This window comes from Bidens hawaiensis, unplaced genomic scaffold, assembly GCF_021521415.1.
Source record: "Bidens hawaiensis isolate Kalapana, Puna unplaced genomic scaffold, B.hawaiensis_p1.1 tig00056962_1, whole genome shotgun sequence".
Lineage (NCBI taxonomy): Eukaryota > Viridiplantae > Streptophyta > Magnoliopsida > Asterales > Asteraceae > Bidens > Bidens hawaiensis.
Window position 1 is genome coordinate 64,159 of NW_027500272.1, and position 13,437 is coordinate 77,595.

The following is a 13,437-nucleotide window of genomic DNA, read 5'->3' on the forward strand; positions in this document are numbered from 1 at the left end:
ACTCGTTCTCATCTAGAGCGCGAGTACCCATCCGAGCGGGACTGTCAGCCTCCCAAGGATACAGGAGCGACTGCAAGTCGTTCCCCTCTGAAATAAAAGAAAAGCAGTTAGAAGACAAACCTATATAAACAAAGTAAACAGAGCATACCGTAAGGAACAGAGTTCAAACCGTATTCGAGGACGATCGGGATCTTTCGCGCATCCGCATCCTTCCACACCCGGCTCATCCCGAGCATCACCATCCCGGACTCCGCAAAGCGGTAAACCGGAGATTGGACTCGGGATATCTTCGAGAACCATTCCGCCTCCTGGTAGTTGGAGGCGTGAAGGCTGGGAAGTGCTTGCCCATTCTTGAACTTCATGGCAAGGGGAATGGCGCGAGCGGAGATAAAAAAGAACTCCCGCTTCCACGAACGAAGACTGCGCTCGGTTGCGCAAATCTTCAAACCCTTGATCTGGGTTATCAGAGTATACCACCCCTGGATGCACCTCCAAGAGTAGAAGGTCATCAGGCGGTCGACGAAGGGCTCAACGCCCAGAATCCGGCACACCCACTCGAAGTGGCGAATCTTCGCGATTGCCATCGGGTGTACCTCGGTCAGGTGTACACCGTGCCTCTCCAGGACACGGTACACAAACTTTGTCAAGGGGAACCTAAGATTCCCATAAACAAAGAATGCAGCATATACCCCGATCTTGCCTCTGGGGGCATCATACACCGTCTGATGGGGTTCAGGAAACTCAGGCTCGAGAGACTCGAGCATGAACTTCCTGACGATGTACTGATATAGATCGACAGGCAGAGCACACTGGCACTCGCCAGCAGTACTCTTGTCATCGGCGTACACCCCAGCCTCCTGGGCTGTAGCTTCGAGATCGTGAGAAGACATCTTGCAGATGAAAGAAGAAAATGATTTCAAGAGAATGCTCGACTGAAAAGGTGAGTATTCGCCGGAAATCGTTTTGAAGATGAAGAGAAAAGTGAAAGTGTGGATTACAAAGAACCCTCTCCCCCTTTATATACTAATCGCAATTAATGCGATGAATTTAATGCGGAAGAGAGAGAAATCGAAGGTGCAATGAAACTATGACACGTGGCAAAAAGCAAGCTGGCAACAGCTGTTGAAAAGACGCGTGTCATTAATTTCGCGGCCACGCGCCCGAAAAATCGCGCCCACGCGCCTGAAAAAGCGTCTGGAATGACCATGTATTGTCACGTCACCATAACTTCCTGCACGTCCTGACACAGTCAGAAGAAACCGTCGCACGACGTTTCAGCAGTTCGGACTGTTCTTATCCTTTCACCAACTCTTCGAATTTCAAAAAATTTCAAAAAGATTCAAAAGTAAGCGGGAAAATACCCCTTACCTTGGCAACCAAGTAACTGTAAGACAGGTGCGAGTACAGTGTTAAGGCAAAACCCTTCACATACTTAGCACTTGCAAGGAATTGAAGCCAAGAATACCTCGGCGACCAAGTAACTATAAGACGGGTGTGGGTACAGTGTTAAGGCAAAACCCTTCACATACTTAGCACCCGCAGGGAATTGACGCCAGGAATACCTTGGAAGTAAAATAACCGTAAGACGAGTGCGGGTACAGTGTCAAGGCAAAACCCTTCACATACCTAGCGCTCCGCAGGGAATTGAAACCAAGAAGGATCTTCTGGGCAATGCTTGCGGAAACGGAAATAACATCCCCGCATAGCGGGAACGTCGAGAACTACATTGTTTGAAGCTCCAGGATGGAATTGGTGGTTTTAACATAATTGATCACTATGTTCAAAACTACCAAAACCTCATGGAGAATCCACACAAGTGGGACTCAACGCTCCTGACTTGCGAGGAGGTTATAGACCTACCCGCATCGTACCCAAAGATCAAGCAGGAAAGTCGGGAATTTCTGCAAGTGACAAGGACTTCCGCGGGAAGAATCCCCATGGAAAACCTTAAAACTAAACCCTTTTCAAAACCCTTTGCTTAAGTCCAAAAGTTCACCTCACTTTATTTAACATTCATGAGAAGAACATTGGACTGGGGGGACTTGAAGAGGTAGGTCCCAGCAGAGCCCAGTTGGACCCGCAAGACTCACCTTGAACAGAGACGTCTGCGCAGAAACCAACTGGATCCGCAGGACCCACCATGCTCAGAGACGTGACGTCCTTACGCGCAGTACGCAAGCTGTTCCCGCAGGAAATGCCTCCCAATGGTGAAGTACTCCGCCTGTTCCCGCAGCTGCGGATACAAGCCATCAGGGAAGGCCACCCGCGCAGCAAGGCTACACGCACAAGGCACTTAGCTCTCAATAATTCAGTTGTCACCTGAAGGAATGAGCAAAGCCGGGAACAATCCCGCACAAAGGCGGGAGGGGGAATACTCCCGCCCAAATAAGCCAGTCCGTACGATACGAGAAGATCTTTTGTACTGTACCTGACGAGGTATGGGCAAAAGATCTGACCAAAGATACGACAGCTCATTGACAACAGTATGGCGAGCAGCATGCTCTTGTACTGTATGTCACTATTAGCCGCTGCCTACTCACCAACTCCTGTCATACCACGTGCACAGCCGGCAGTTGGTGGAAAAGGAATAGTACACAGCAGGCCTGGTCACTGTCAGCCGCTGCCTACCCACCAACTACCAGCATGGCACGTGCGTAGGCCGCAGTTGGTAGAACAGGAATACTATTCGGCCGGCAATACCTTTTTGGAAACCTACCTTCGGCTATAAATACCCCAAATGGTATGATCATCTCATCTTATCATCTTATCATATACTATCTCGTATTACATATATACCTGATATCTGCTCTAGCAATCTCTTAATATACATTTATATTTAAGAGCAATCTAGTCTGATTCTCACGCCGGAGGGTGGTCACAAGGAGGAACCCCCCCCCCCCCTTCTCAGTGACGAGCTCACGGTGTCTGTTTTGCAGGTTATCAGAAGAACCATCTTTGCCGGGTCTAACCCCTCGTGGGAAACATCTATTTAACCCCCAGGTTATCCGTAATCTGCCCGGGGTCGGTTAGTGTTTCTTCAACCGCCATCTTTATCTTCAACATCTTCACCATCATCTCAAATCGACATCTTTAACCATGGATCTGATCTTCATATCAAATTCTCATCTCTTCATCTTCATCCTTATTTTACCACTAGGACCGTCACCGTCACCACCGATCTGAACAAGACCACCAGCACCGTCAGCACCACATCTCCAGCGGTGAATTCAAATTTGAGATTTTTTTTCTTGCACACCAGGTGTTTGTGTTATTGTCTCAGAGAAAAAAACATTAACATTTTGTTTGTGTTATTATGTTCAGCCTCCTTGCTCGTTGTATATCGGAAAAATCGATTTTCCAGCAACCAAACTAGGGTTCCGGCGATGTCTCTCTTTGTTGTTGTAAGTTTGGTTTAAGATATTGACGAAAATGAAGATGAATGATTTTTCGGGTTTTGATTTTAGTGTTCTTCACTAATCCTGAAGATAGGATGATGAAGATGAAGATAGGATGATGAAGATGAAGATAGAAGGGGAAAAAGGTCATTTCAAAATTTAACGGGTCAAAGAAAAGTCAACTAACGGAAGGGGGCATACTGAGCCGCCGGAAAGCTCTAGTGGTCATTTCAAAATTTAAAAATCAGTGGTTCCCCGTATTACACATGGAGACAAATCATAATTTTCTCTTAAGGAAATACGCAACTATGACTATGAATTTGCAATATTATCTTCTGTTTAACTTTATTATGCACATAGCTTTGTCAACTTGCTTACTTTGCAGGTTCCTACACTTATGCAATTTGGAGATTTTAGACTTTTAAAAGAACTCTAAGGACTTATTTATCAGTTTTGGATTTGATACTTAAGGCTGGACTGAAAAGAAGTTGGTGCTATATATGTTAACCTTAAAGAATCATGAGATTATGATCTATGAAAGCAATAAGCCCTAAACATTTAATTTTGGATATATTAATCTTTCAACATTGAATAATTGATATATGCATAAGATTTCTTATGATTTGTTTCTTGTAATTAATTAAAAAATAATAAGACATATTGAAGTTTTAAAGTAGTTTGTTTGACTACGTGTTCCTTTCAAAACTTAGGCATATATTGATAATAGTGGAACAATTGATTATGAGGAGTTTGTTGCTGCCACTTTGCGTCTAAATAGATTTGGAAAAATATGTGACTTTTTCATACTCAGTTAAAGACATTAGTAGTTATATCTCTTGGACAAAAGTTAGATCTTCTTTTATAGCAAAACAAGAACACTAAGATAAAATTTTGTTAAATGAGCACTGTGGCTTCTTATCACAGTCAACACCTAGAAAAGAAGTGCTTTGAGGTATCTTCTCAAACATAAAGCCAAACAGTAAACTATTGGCATGATTAGGTAGGGTAACATGTCTAAACATGGCAATTTCAATGGCACGGGTCAGGTTGGGTTGACCCGTAAACATTTATTGTCCTTTTTAATTTTATATATAATTATTCGGAAGTATTTTTTATTCAACAAATAATAATTGTATAATATTCTAGATCTTTGATGCACATTGGACAATCCTCAACACGTTTAACCTGATTGATAAGGGTAATGGGGTCCAAACTTGTCATACGGGTCAGGTTGGTTTAACCCATAATTTTCATTCGTGGCCATTTTTATAATTTAACTTGTGTTCAACATTTTCATGGACATTATTCTAATTCAGGTGTTTGTTCAAACAAGAGCCTAATTAACTATTATATCGAATTGTTTGTTGATCATGTTTGACTTATTAAGAGACCAACCGTACAGGTTATTTGGTTGACTATATTAACTTAATGGGACACTATTTGATGACCAAACCAGATGTTGAATATTTTATCATGTATTTTTTTTAACTCTACTTTGAATCAATGTTAATAGTGACATATTTATATGGGGCTTCCTTCTTCATACAAAAATAAGTATCTTTTGTGTGTCGTGCTTGACATGCTAATGCTATCGCTGATAGTAGATGAGAATCTGAAACAAGTGTAAGAAATGATGGGTATTGTAGAAGGTGCAATCACAATGGACAAAGAACTCCTGCTGCTAGAGATGTTCATATACCTCATGAAACAATATGGATTTGTTTCAAGTGAGTTTTTTACTGTTTCGAAGATATGAGTATGTTTTTATTTGTCTTTTGTAATTCGTGTTGTTATTGTTTTTGTTTTGTGTCATATGGAATTTGTTACTTAACCAAAATGATTATAATTTGGTTAAAGACAAATTTTAGAGATCTCACGTGGATGAAAAGGGTTGCGTTACTCTCAAATTAATAGCAGGTTTTCTCTAAAGTGAACAACTTTTTGTTCTTTGTACACATAGTATATGTAGAAATATATACATACATATACAATTTTTTTCCCTTTAAGTATGTACCTATTACTTAACTATTTGTATTTTTATTTTCTGAACCATACGTGTATTACACGGATTCTAAAACTAGTTATACTATATACTAAAAGAAACCTAAACTGTTACAGTAACTTCAAACGTTTGCATTTTTAGTCCCTCAACTTTTAAGTTATATGAAATTAGCTCCCTTAAAATTCAAAACTGTTTTAATTGATCCAAACATTCTTTTTTGCTAAACTTTGTTTACTTTTGCCCCCTGAAGTATTCATAGTTTTAATATGTTCCCTAATTTGTTATTATATATGTATATTTAAGTTACTAATTTGTTTTAGTGACCACCATACGAAGTTATTAAAGATTTTTAGTAAGCCGTTACGACATGTTTATTTCATCTATGTCGCGCCGTAAAAACGAAGGTGTTTTCACAATAAACTATACAAGTTTCTTTGAAAACGAAATTATGTTCGCAATAGAATATAACTTTTTTTTTATTGTAAGCTATATGGTGACTGCAGTACCACGTTGATACCATAATTAGCCGAACTGATACAAACCATATTTTTTATACTTAGATAAGTTTTTTTTATCGAAGTGATAGTCATTAAGATATGTTTGTATATTTGCATTTAAAAACTCGAACCTGTTACCGAGTTTCTCACAGAACGTGCGAAGGAAACACACTAGTTACATATTATATATAAATATTATTTATTTACATATGCCAATCCTTTTATTATCACATACAAATATGTATTATTTATGGCTACTTATTACATATGTATATAGGCCAAGCCTTTTATTAAAGTCTAAAGGTGATCAACATAAGGAAAGCCCAACAAGATCTATAGCATCCACAATAAATTGATTAGAGATTGACTTAGAGAGAGTGTGATGTTTATGAGAGAGCGATTTGTTGGGCAGCTACCACTTAATTGGCATACCAATAACACCTACTTATTATGAATGCTCATTGACGAATTGAAAATCATGGTTAAAGGTCTCAAGTACTTGTCATAGATGGAGAAGACAGACAGGTGCTTTTAGAGGCCGGCCCAATAGTGTTAACAGGCCAAGCCAAGCAAGGGCTTGAGGCCTCACAAAATATAAGGCCTCCGTAAGCTTTATATACATTTGAGCTTATCATGTTCATATTTGGGTCTTGGGCCTGGAACGGGAATTACGGACGGGGAACACAAAGTTAAACGATTCAATTAGTGGCCTCACTTTCCTTTCTTCAATCGGGAGTTTTATTTGTACATTCAACATACCACAATCGGTTACGATTCTCTTCCGCCTTCTTCATTCTTTTAGTGATTCAATTAATTAATTTTGAAGTTCAATCGATTCAGTTTGGTTTTATCAGTTTTGAGTTTTAATGGGTAGTTGGGTTTTAATCAGTTTTGAGTTTCAATTGGAAGCTGGGTTTTAATTAGTTTAGACTTTCAGTTGGCTTTATCAAGTTTTGAGTTTCGGGATCGGTACGGTACCGGTATTTCCCAAATTTTTACATTCGATACCGGTACTATCCCCGAACCGAACCGAATATTTCAGCAGTGGTACCAAGAATTTGCAATTTTTGGAATTGGTATTTTCGGTACCCGTACCGGTCCGAGCTCATCCCTATTTTAAACGGAAGGACAGTTTATAATAGAGAATTTGCAAATGTGTTGGCCTCAATAAGGTACTAAATTTATTATTATGAACCTAATCTTTTAGTTGCAATTTGTTATTTTCTCATTTGTTTTGATTTACTGACTTAATTTGGACATAAATCATTTCGGTTTAAGTTTTAAAAAAACTTTGATTTAATTTGATTCCGTGATTTAGTAATTTAAATATAATAGTGAGTTTGTATAAACTTTGAAGTTTATAGTTATCAGTTCCAAGTGTGGATAAAAAAGAAGGGTTTATAACATGGGTATTATAGAAAAGGCCCCATTTATTTTAGTTCGCTTGAGGCCACCAAATACGTTGGGCTGCCTCTGAGGGACTGGGGAAGTTTTCCGTCAAGTCTATACTGAAGGGGCTGAACAACCGTGTTTTCTTGGAATTGCAAGTACACATTTTTGAATCGGTAAAATGGGTGGCTTGTTCAAGATGACAACTCAGTGGATCATGTTTTTTAACTTGTCAAACGTGGTTTGGGAAAAGGTGGATAATTGGAGTCTTGGAGAGAGTAATCGAAGTTGACTAGTGGGCGGTGTCCTAAATCGGTAACAGAAAGAATGGAGCTGATAGTTGCAAGGAAGGCGTTGAAGTAAGCGCGGTCGACAATTGTGTATACGGTGCGTTGGGTAATTTGGATGTGTAAGAACCTGAGGGACTTTAATTAGGTGAGGAGTCGTTCAAATCCATAGGCCCCCCTCCCCCTTCCAAATCAAAGTCCATGCTTTGTCACTATTTGAACTATTTATAAAGAATGCTATAATTTTTTGGAAAATTAGATTTTAATAATCCATATTAGATGGTATTGGACGATAATAATTCCTATTTATTTTATTGTCACTGGTGGTCCCAAATTCAAAAAAGTTGACCTCCAATGGTCCTCCGTTAAAAATGACTTAACGACGTTATACTTTTTTCTGAATTTCAAACTAACGTTTTAGGGTTATTAATCGGATGGAAGATACGAGTCGAATGATATAAAACTTAGCTATATACAATGATCCAAACGACTTGATTTTGGTTAATTGTAAGTTCAAACACCTGAATTGAAGTATTGTTTCGTCATTTTGGAGCGTTGTTTTGAACTAAGTTTTACACCAATCAACTCGTATACTCCTAACGTTCAAAAGCCCTAAAACATTGGTTTGAAATTCATAAAAAACTATAACGTCGTTAAGTCAATTTTAACGGGGGACCATTGGATGCCTACTTTTTTGAATTTGGGACCGCCAGTGACGATAAAATGAATAAGGATTAGTATCGACCAATATCATTTAACAGGAATTATTAAAATCCAATATTCATAATTTTTTTAATATACAGACGTGGTTCTGGTTGTAGTTTTGACTTTTTGTTTGTGTAGGAGTTGCTTAGTTTGTGTTTTTCGGCCTGGACATTTTGGTCTGGTTTGTTTTTGTCAGCTAGCTGATTCTGTTTATATATTATTTTCTTTTGGCCAATTAAAAAAAGGAAAAAAGAAAAGTAAAAACACTTGCCGTTGAAGAGCATATTGTTAGTTCTTCAAAGTTTTAATGCATTCAAAGAAATGAAAATTCTTCATTTATTGAACAAATGATGCTAATCCTTCGAAAATCAAGTGAACATTGAAACACACCACAAAACCACAATGCATTATAGGAAAAAAAAATTTGTTGTAACAAATTATAAAGAAATCTCCAAATTAACAATTCACATCCTCTCATGAAGATCCCAGATATCGATGTTTCCATCAACTAATTACCCTGCAAAATTCATGCATTCATAACGACATGAGAAATAAGTTTACGGGGTTTTCAAACAGTAACCACACACATTATTTTTCATTTCTTTTCAAAATTAACTAGATATTGTGTACCGTGTACGTTAAAGAGATCTACATTAGTGTTTTGAAGAGTGAACCAGACTAGTTATTATAGCTACATTGATTTGAACAGAAGACCTCTCGTTTAAATGAGAGAATCATTACCACTAAACTATAAAATATTGTTGTATATTTTTGAATATATAAAGTAAATGTACTTCCAGTTTATCTAATCGCTCTTGCTTTAACGAGTTTGTTCATTATATTACACTTTAGTTTAAGAAAAGAATATATTTCTTATATAATTTTAAAAATTCAATTGAGGTTGTCCGGTTATTGATACATATATGGATTTATGCCCGATTAGTGAACCTGTAAAGAGGTGATAACCAGTCCGTATGAAAACAATGATATACATATCATCCTTAAAAATGATTCAAGATTAGGGTTAGTGTAGGCTGAGGCTTAGGGTTTCATCAATATATTAACTAATAAAAGTTACCTGAGTAGAGCAACCTTCTTAATCTAGAGAGAGCACGTGTACCCAGGAGGAGGGGTCTTGCCACAAGCAACTAGAAGTTGTAGAGCAAGTGGCACATAAACGTTGAGCTTCAAAAGCTTAACTTTTAGGGTTGTGCACAAACAAACTGCAGCTTCTAGCTCGGCTAATCCAGCTAAAACGGGGCAACATTTGTTAACCATTGAGTCACCCAATCCAACGTGGACTAACCCTCCTAGAAGGTCGACACAAGCTCCCAACTTTAGGGTGTCAATGGGGCATGTTGCCGATGGAACTGGTGAAAATTTTGGTGGTGGACATGGTTTCCCCGTTGGTGGTTTGACTATTGGTGGGGTAACAACTGGTGGTAGAGTGACCGGTGGATTGACAACCGGTGGGAGTGTGACAGGTGGAAGAGTAACTGGTGGTTTGACAATAGGTGGAAGGGTGACGGGTGGTTTTACTATTGGTGGGAGGATGATTGGTGGTTTTACTACTGGTGGGAGTGTGACTGGTGGAAGAGTAACCGGTGGTTTGACGATGGGTGGAAGGGTCACGGGTGGTTTTGCTACTGGTGGGAGGGTAATTGGTGGTTTTACGACGGGTGGGAGAGTGATTGGTGGTTTTACAACGGGTGGGAGGGTGATTGGTGGTTTTACAACCGGGGGGAGTGTTACAGGTGGTTTGACGACGGGTGGTTTGATGACCGGTGGTTTTGAGGTGTGTGGTGGCTTGCCACAATATCCACAGTCAAGAACAGGATTAGCAGAAGAAACCAAGAACATTGAAATAATTAAGAAAAAAGCCATAAGCTTCTTAGAGGACTCCATTTTGGGTGGATGCAAAGTGAAGTGATACGAAGAAGGAATTATATAGTGTCGATGGATATTTTTACATTTTATTTAACTTATTTTCAATAATTTTGTATTATTTTTGAAGGAGTACGTGTATGATCACGTGGAGGAAAATAACAAAGAAGTTTTGATGAGAGATCAAGATAAAAGTTATGGCACATGCCTTTGTTTTGTACATATAGCAGGTGCCAAATTTTGAAAGTTGGCAAATGATTTAGCATTTTATGTATTTGTAGTTTTACATTGCATAAATTCTTTAGTAAGTTATATTTCTATATGTAAACATTTCAAAGATCTTGTCTTTTCAATCTTGAACTCATTCAAAGGATTTTATTAAATTTCTATACGGTTTGCATTGATTGAGTGATGCACATTGTGTTCCGTTTGTCCTAGAGACATCAATTTGTTTATCTTCTTATATTACAATGTATGACAAATCTAGTATTGTTTTTAGGAAAAAAAATATGTTACATGTATGACAAATTTAGAATGGAAAAATAATTTTTACAATTATTGTTTACCATTTTGAAAACAACATATGGTTTATTCTAGCTTTTTTTTTTGTTTTTCTCCTATCATATCATTTCGTTTGTATGATGCATACACCACATCGTTAAAATAGTCACCATATTAAAGAAATTCAATACATCAGTTTTTTTGCAACCGTCATATGTTCCATTTTCTTATTATCGGTATGTAAGTATATAATAAATATGAATAAAAAAACAATTTTTGAATGCTTGATAAGAGTTCTCATGATTCCTTCAACTAGTGGTTTTCAAAAAATCATTTCTCTATGGTAACCAATTACGTTTATTCCCCTTTTGGAAGCATGCGGTAATACCACCGCCATCCATGAGGTTAGAGTGGACGGTTTGGTTTCATGGTAAATCTTTGTCGCTCAAAACAACCATCAATTTGACCTTTAAGGATTATTTATTACACTTAGGAGAATTAAAAACAATTATTAGTTAATTTATCACAACCTCCACGAACGGTCATATATCTATCCAAATGGGGTATTTGCCAAAGTTTATATATATCATGGAAACCACCATTTCACAATCACAAACACAACCTCCACCAATGTTCGTATTTTATCCAATTTATAGTCACAACCTCCACTCCACTTCACAGTCACAAAATAAATTTAGCCATGGATAAACAAACAATTGCTGGTGGTTTAAGCAAAATATGCCACATGGCCGGTTCGAGCAAACAAAGGGGCGACTTGAACACACTAGGGACGCATTCAACCACATGAGGTGGCGTTTCGAACACACGAGGGCGAGATTAAACCACACAAGGTGGCGGCTCAAGCATTGGTAAATACAAAAATCAGTAAGTGAAGGATTCTAGAGTGTTGATTGCAGAAAAACAAGAGAGTGTTGCCAAAGGGACGTAAGACAGAGACTTTAAAACATACACTCGGCCACATGATCATCTAGAGGACGATATGAAGAAACTCGTTATAACCCGCAAACGAGAAATTGCGAAAAAATATAATTGTGTGAAGGATCATTTAGTTTAAATTTTCGTATTTTAGTTTTTCTGGTTTGAATTATCGTATTTTACTTTTTCCAGTTTTCAATTATGTAACACTTTTAATATCAATGAAAATTTAATTTTAATTACATTTAATTGTTTAATTTATTTAAATAAAAAAAACAAAAAGTTTTATGATACTTGTGAGTAGGTTCTGCCAGTGATTTTGTGGTATGCGGATAGTTGATGGTAAAATTAAGGTGGTAGTGCAGGATTGACCGGTATATGAATAATACCCTTGAGTGTCTCTTCCTCTCTAATTTCAGCTATATTGTCACCACTTTGTCTTAAAGCATTTCAATAGGCTTCCCATAAAGAACCTATATCTAAGTTTTAAGGGATTGATGAAAAATAACTTTCATCTTCTATCTGATCTCGATCCCTTAAACTTTTAGGGAAACCAACACTAAACCCCCATACCTAGGGGGTCACTATTCACCTCATAACCAATTTTTAATATTTTTTGAATGTAAGAAAGAGAAATAATAATAAAGATTGAATAAAGTAGTATTACTTAATTAGAATATTGATATATATCGGGAGTGAGATGTGAAAGGTTTTGGGAATATGAGATATAAATTTAGAAGATGATTAGTAGTAGTTAAATTTTAAGAATGAGAATGGATAACGGTAGCCAATTGTGAATGATGTCATTGACTTGAAGTAATAAACAAACAAGATTACTACGCATCTTTTAGAATTATCATTTACTGTATCTTACTACTCTAATAAATAACTGCTACTACATGTCACTTGTTACCCTCTCATCCATTCTCATACTTTTTGATCCGTTTTCTTAAATATGGATATTACATGGGTCATTTACCCACCCACTTTATTTGTTATTCAAACCTTCTATCTTTTATCCAATCAAATCCTAGATCCCAAATTTCTCACAACTCCATCACGTATGCCTTTCCATCGGCCCTCTCCATGCCTCCACCACCACCCAAGTGCCGCAACGAAATAGACCCATTTTAAGTTATTTAGGTTTAAGCAAACCTTGTCCCATTTTAAGTTAATAACATAATGAAATGTTCATGTTAACCTTGTCCCATTTTAAGTTATACAGGTTTAAGCGAACCTTTATAACATGATTGTGTATGTATACAACAAAATCATCAACATAAAATGAAGTATTATGTTTTGAAAAAGTTAAGCATATATAAGTATACAAATTTATAATTTTTTTTTTTCACTCAGTGCAAGGATGTTTTATTGAGCAAAAAGGTATAATTTATAAAATTATTAGTACCTTGTCCCACTTTAAGTTAATAACAGAATGAACTGTTCGTGTTAACCTATAAGTGAACTACACGGTCTTTATAATTTTCAAAACAATTATAAACTCGTATACTTATCTAGACTGTATATTTAAATTTTTCCAATAGTTTAATCTGCTCAACTTATTTTTTAGGTCTGTGTTATCTATCTATTCTAATAAAAGACTATTATTTTTGTCACTTGTCAATCTCAAAGTCTTGCTCACCTTTTTTTCAACCAATTGTAATATACGGTCCTTATCTTTTAAGTTATTTCAATATATAAATTCAAGTTTATTTTACTAAATGCAAATACTTATGGATTCATTTATTAACATTAATGGTGAAATAAGTAAATATCAAAATTGAAGTTGCAAACTTGCTATAATAAAATTTGAAAGTCACATGTAATTGCAAATCAAAAAA

The 13,437-nt window shown here is 37.0% G+C and overlaps 1 protein-coding gene across 1 annotated transcript; it reads right to left on the bottom strand.

Annotated features, from left to right (window-relative positions):
• Positions 1–8,593: 8,593 nt before the first annotated feature.
• LOC143601676 (uncharacterized) lies at positions 8,594–10,364 on the bottom strand. Its single transcript, XM_077079026.1, has 2 exons — positions 9,354–10,364; positions 8,594–8,792 (listed from the first exon to the last, which is right to left on the bottom strand). The coding sequence occupies exon 1, from the start codon at positions 10,178–10,180 to the stop codon at positions 9,377–9,379; it is 804 nt and encodes a 267-aa protein (XP_076935141.1). The 5' UTR covers positions 10,181–10,364; the 3' UTR covers positions 8,594–8,792; positions 9,354–9,376.
• Positions 10,365–13,437: the final 3,073 nt, after the last annotated feature.

What these genes read in the sequence shown, in the direction of transcription:
- LOC143601676 (XM_077079026.1), bottom strand. Translation starts at nt 10,180, where the DNA reads ATGGAGTCCTCTAAGAAGCTTATGGCTTTTTTCTTAATTATTTCAATG.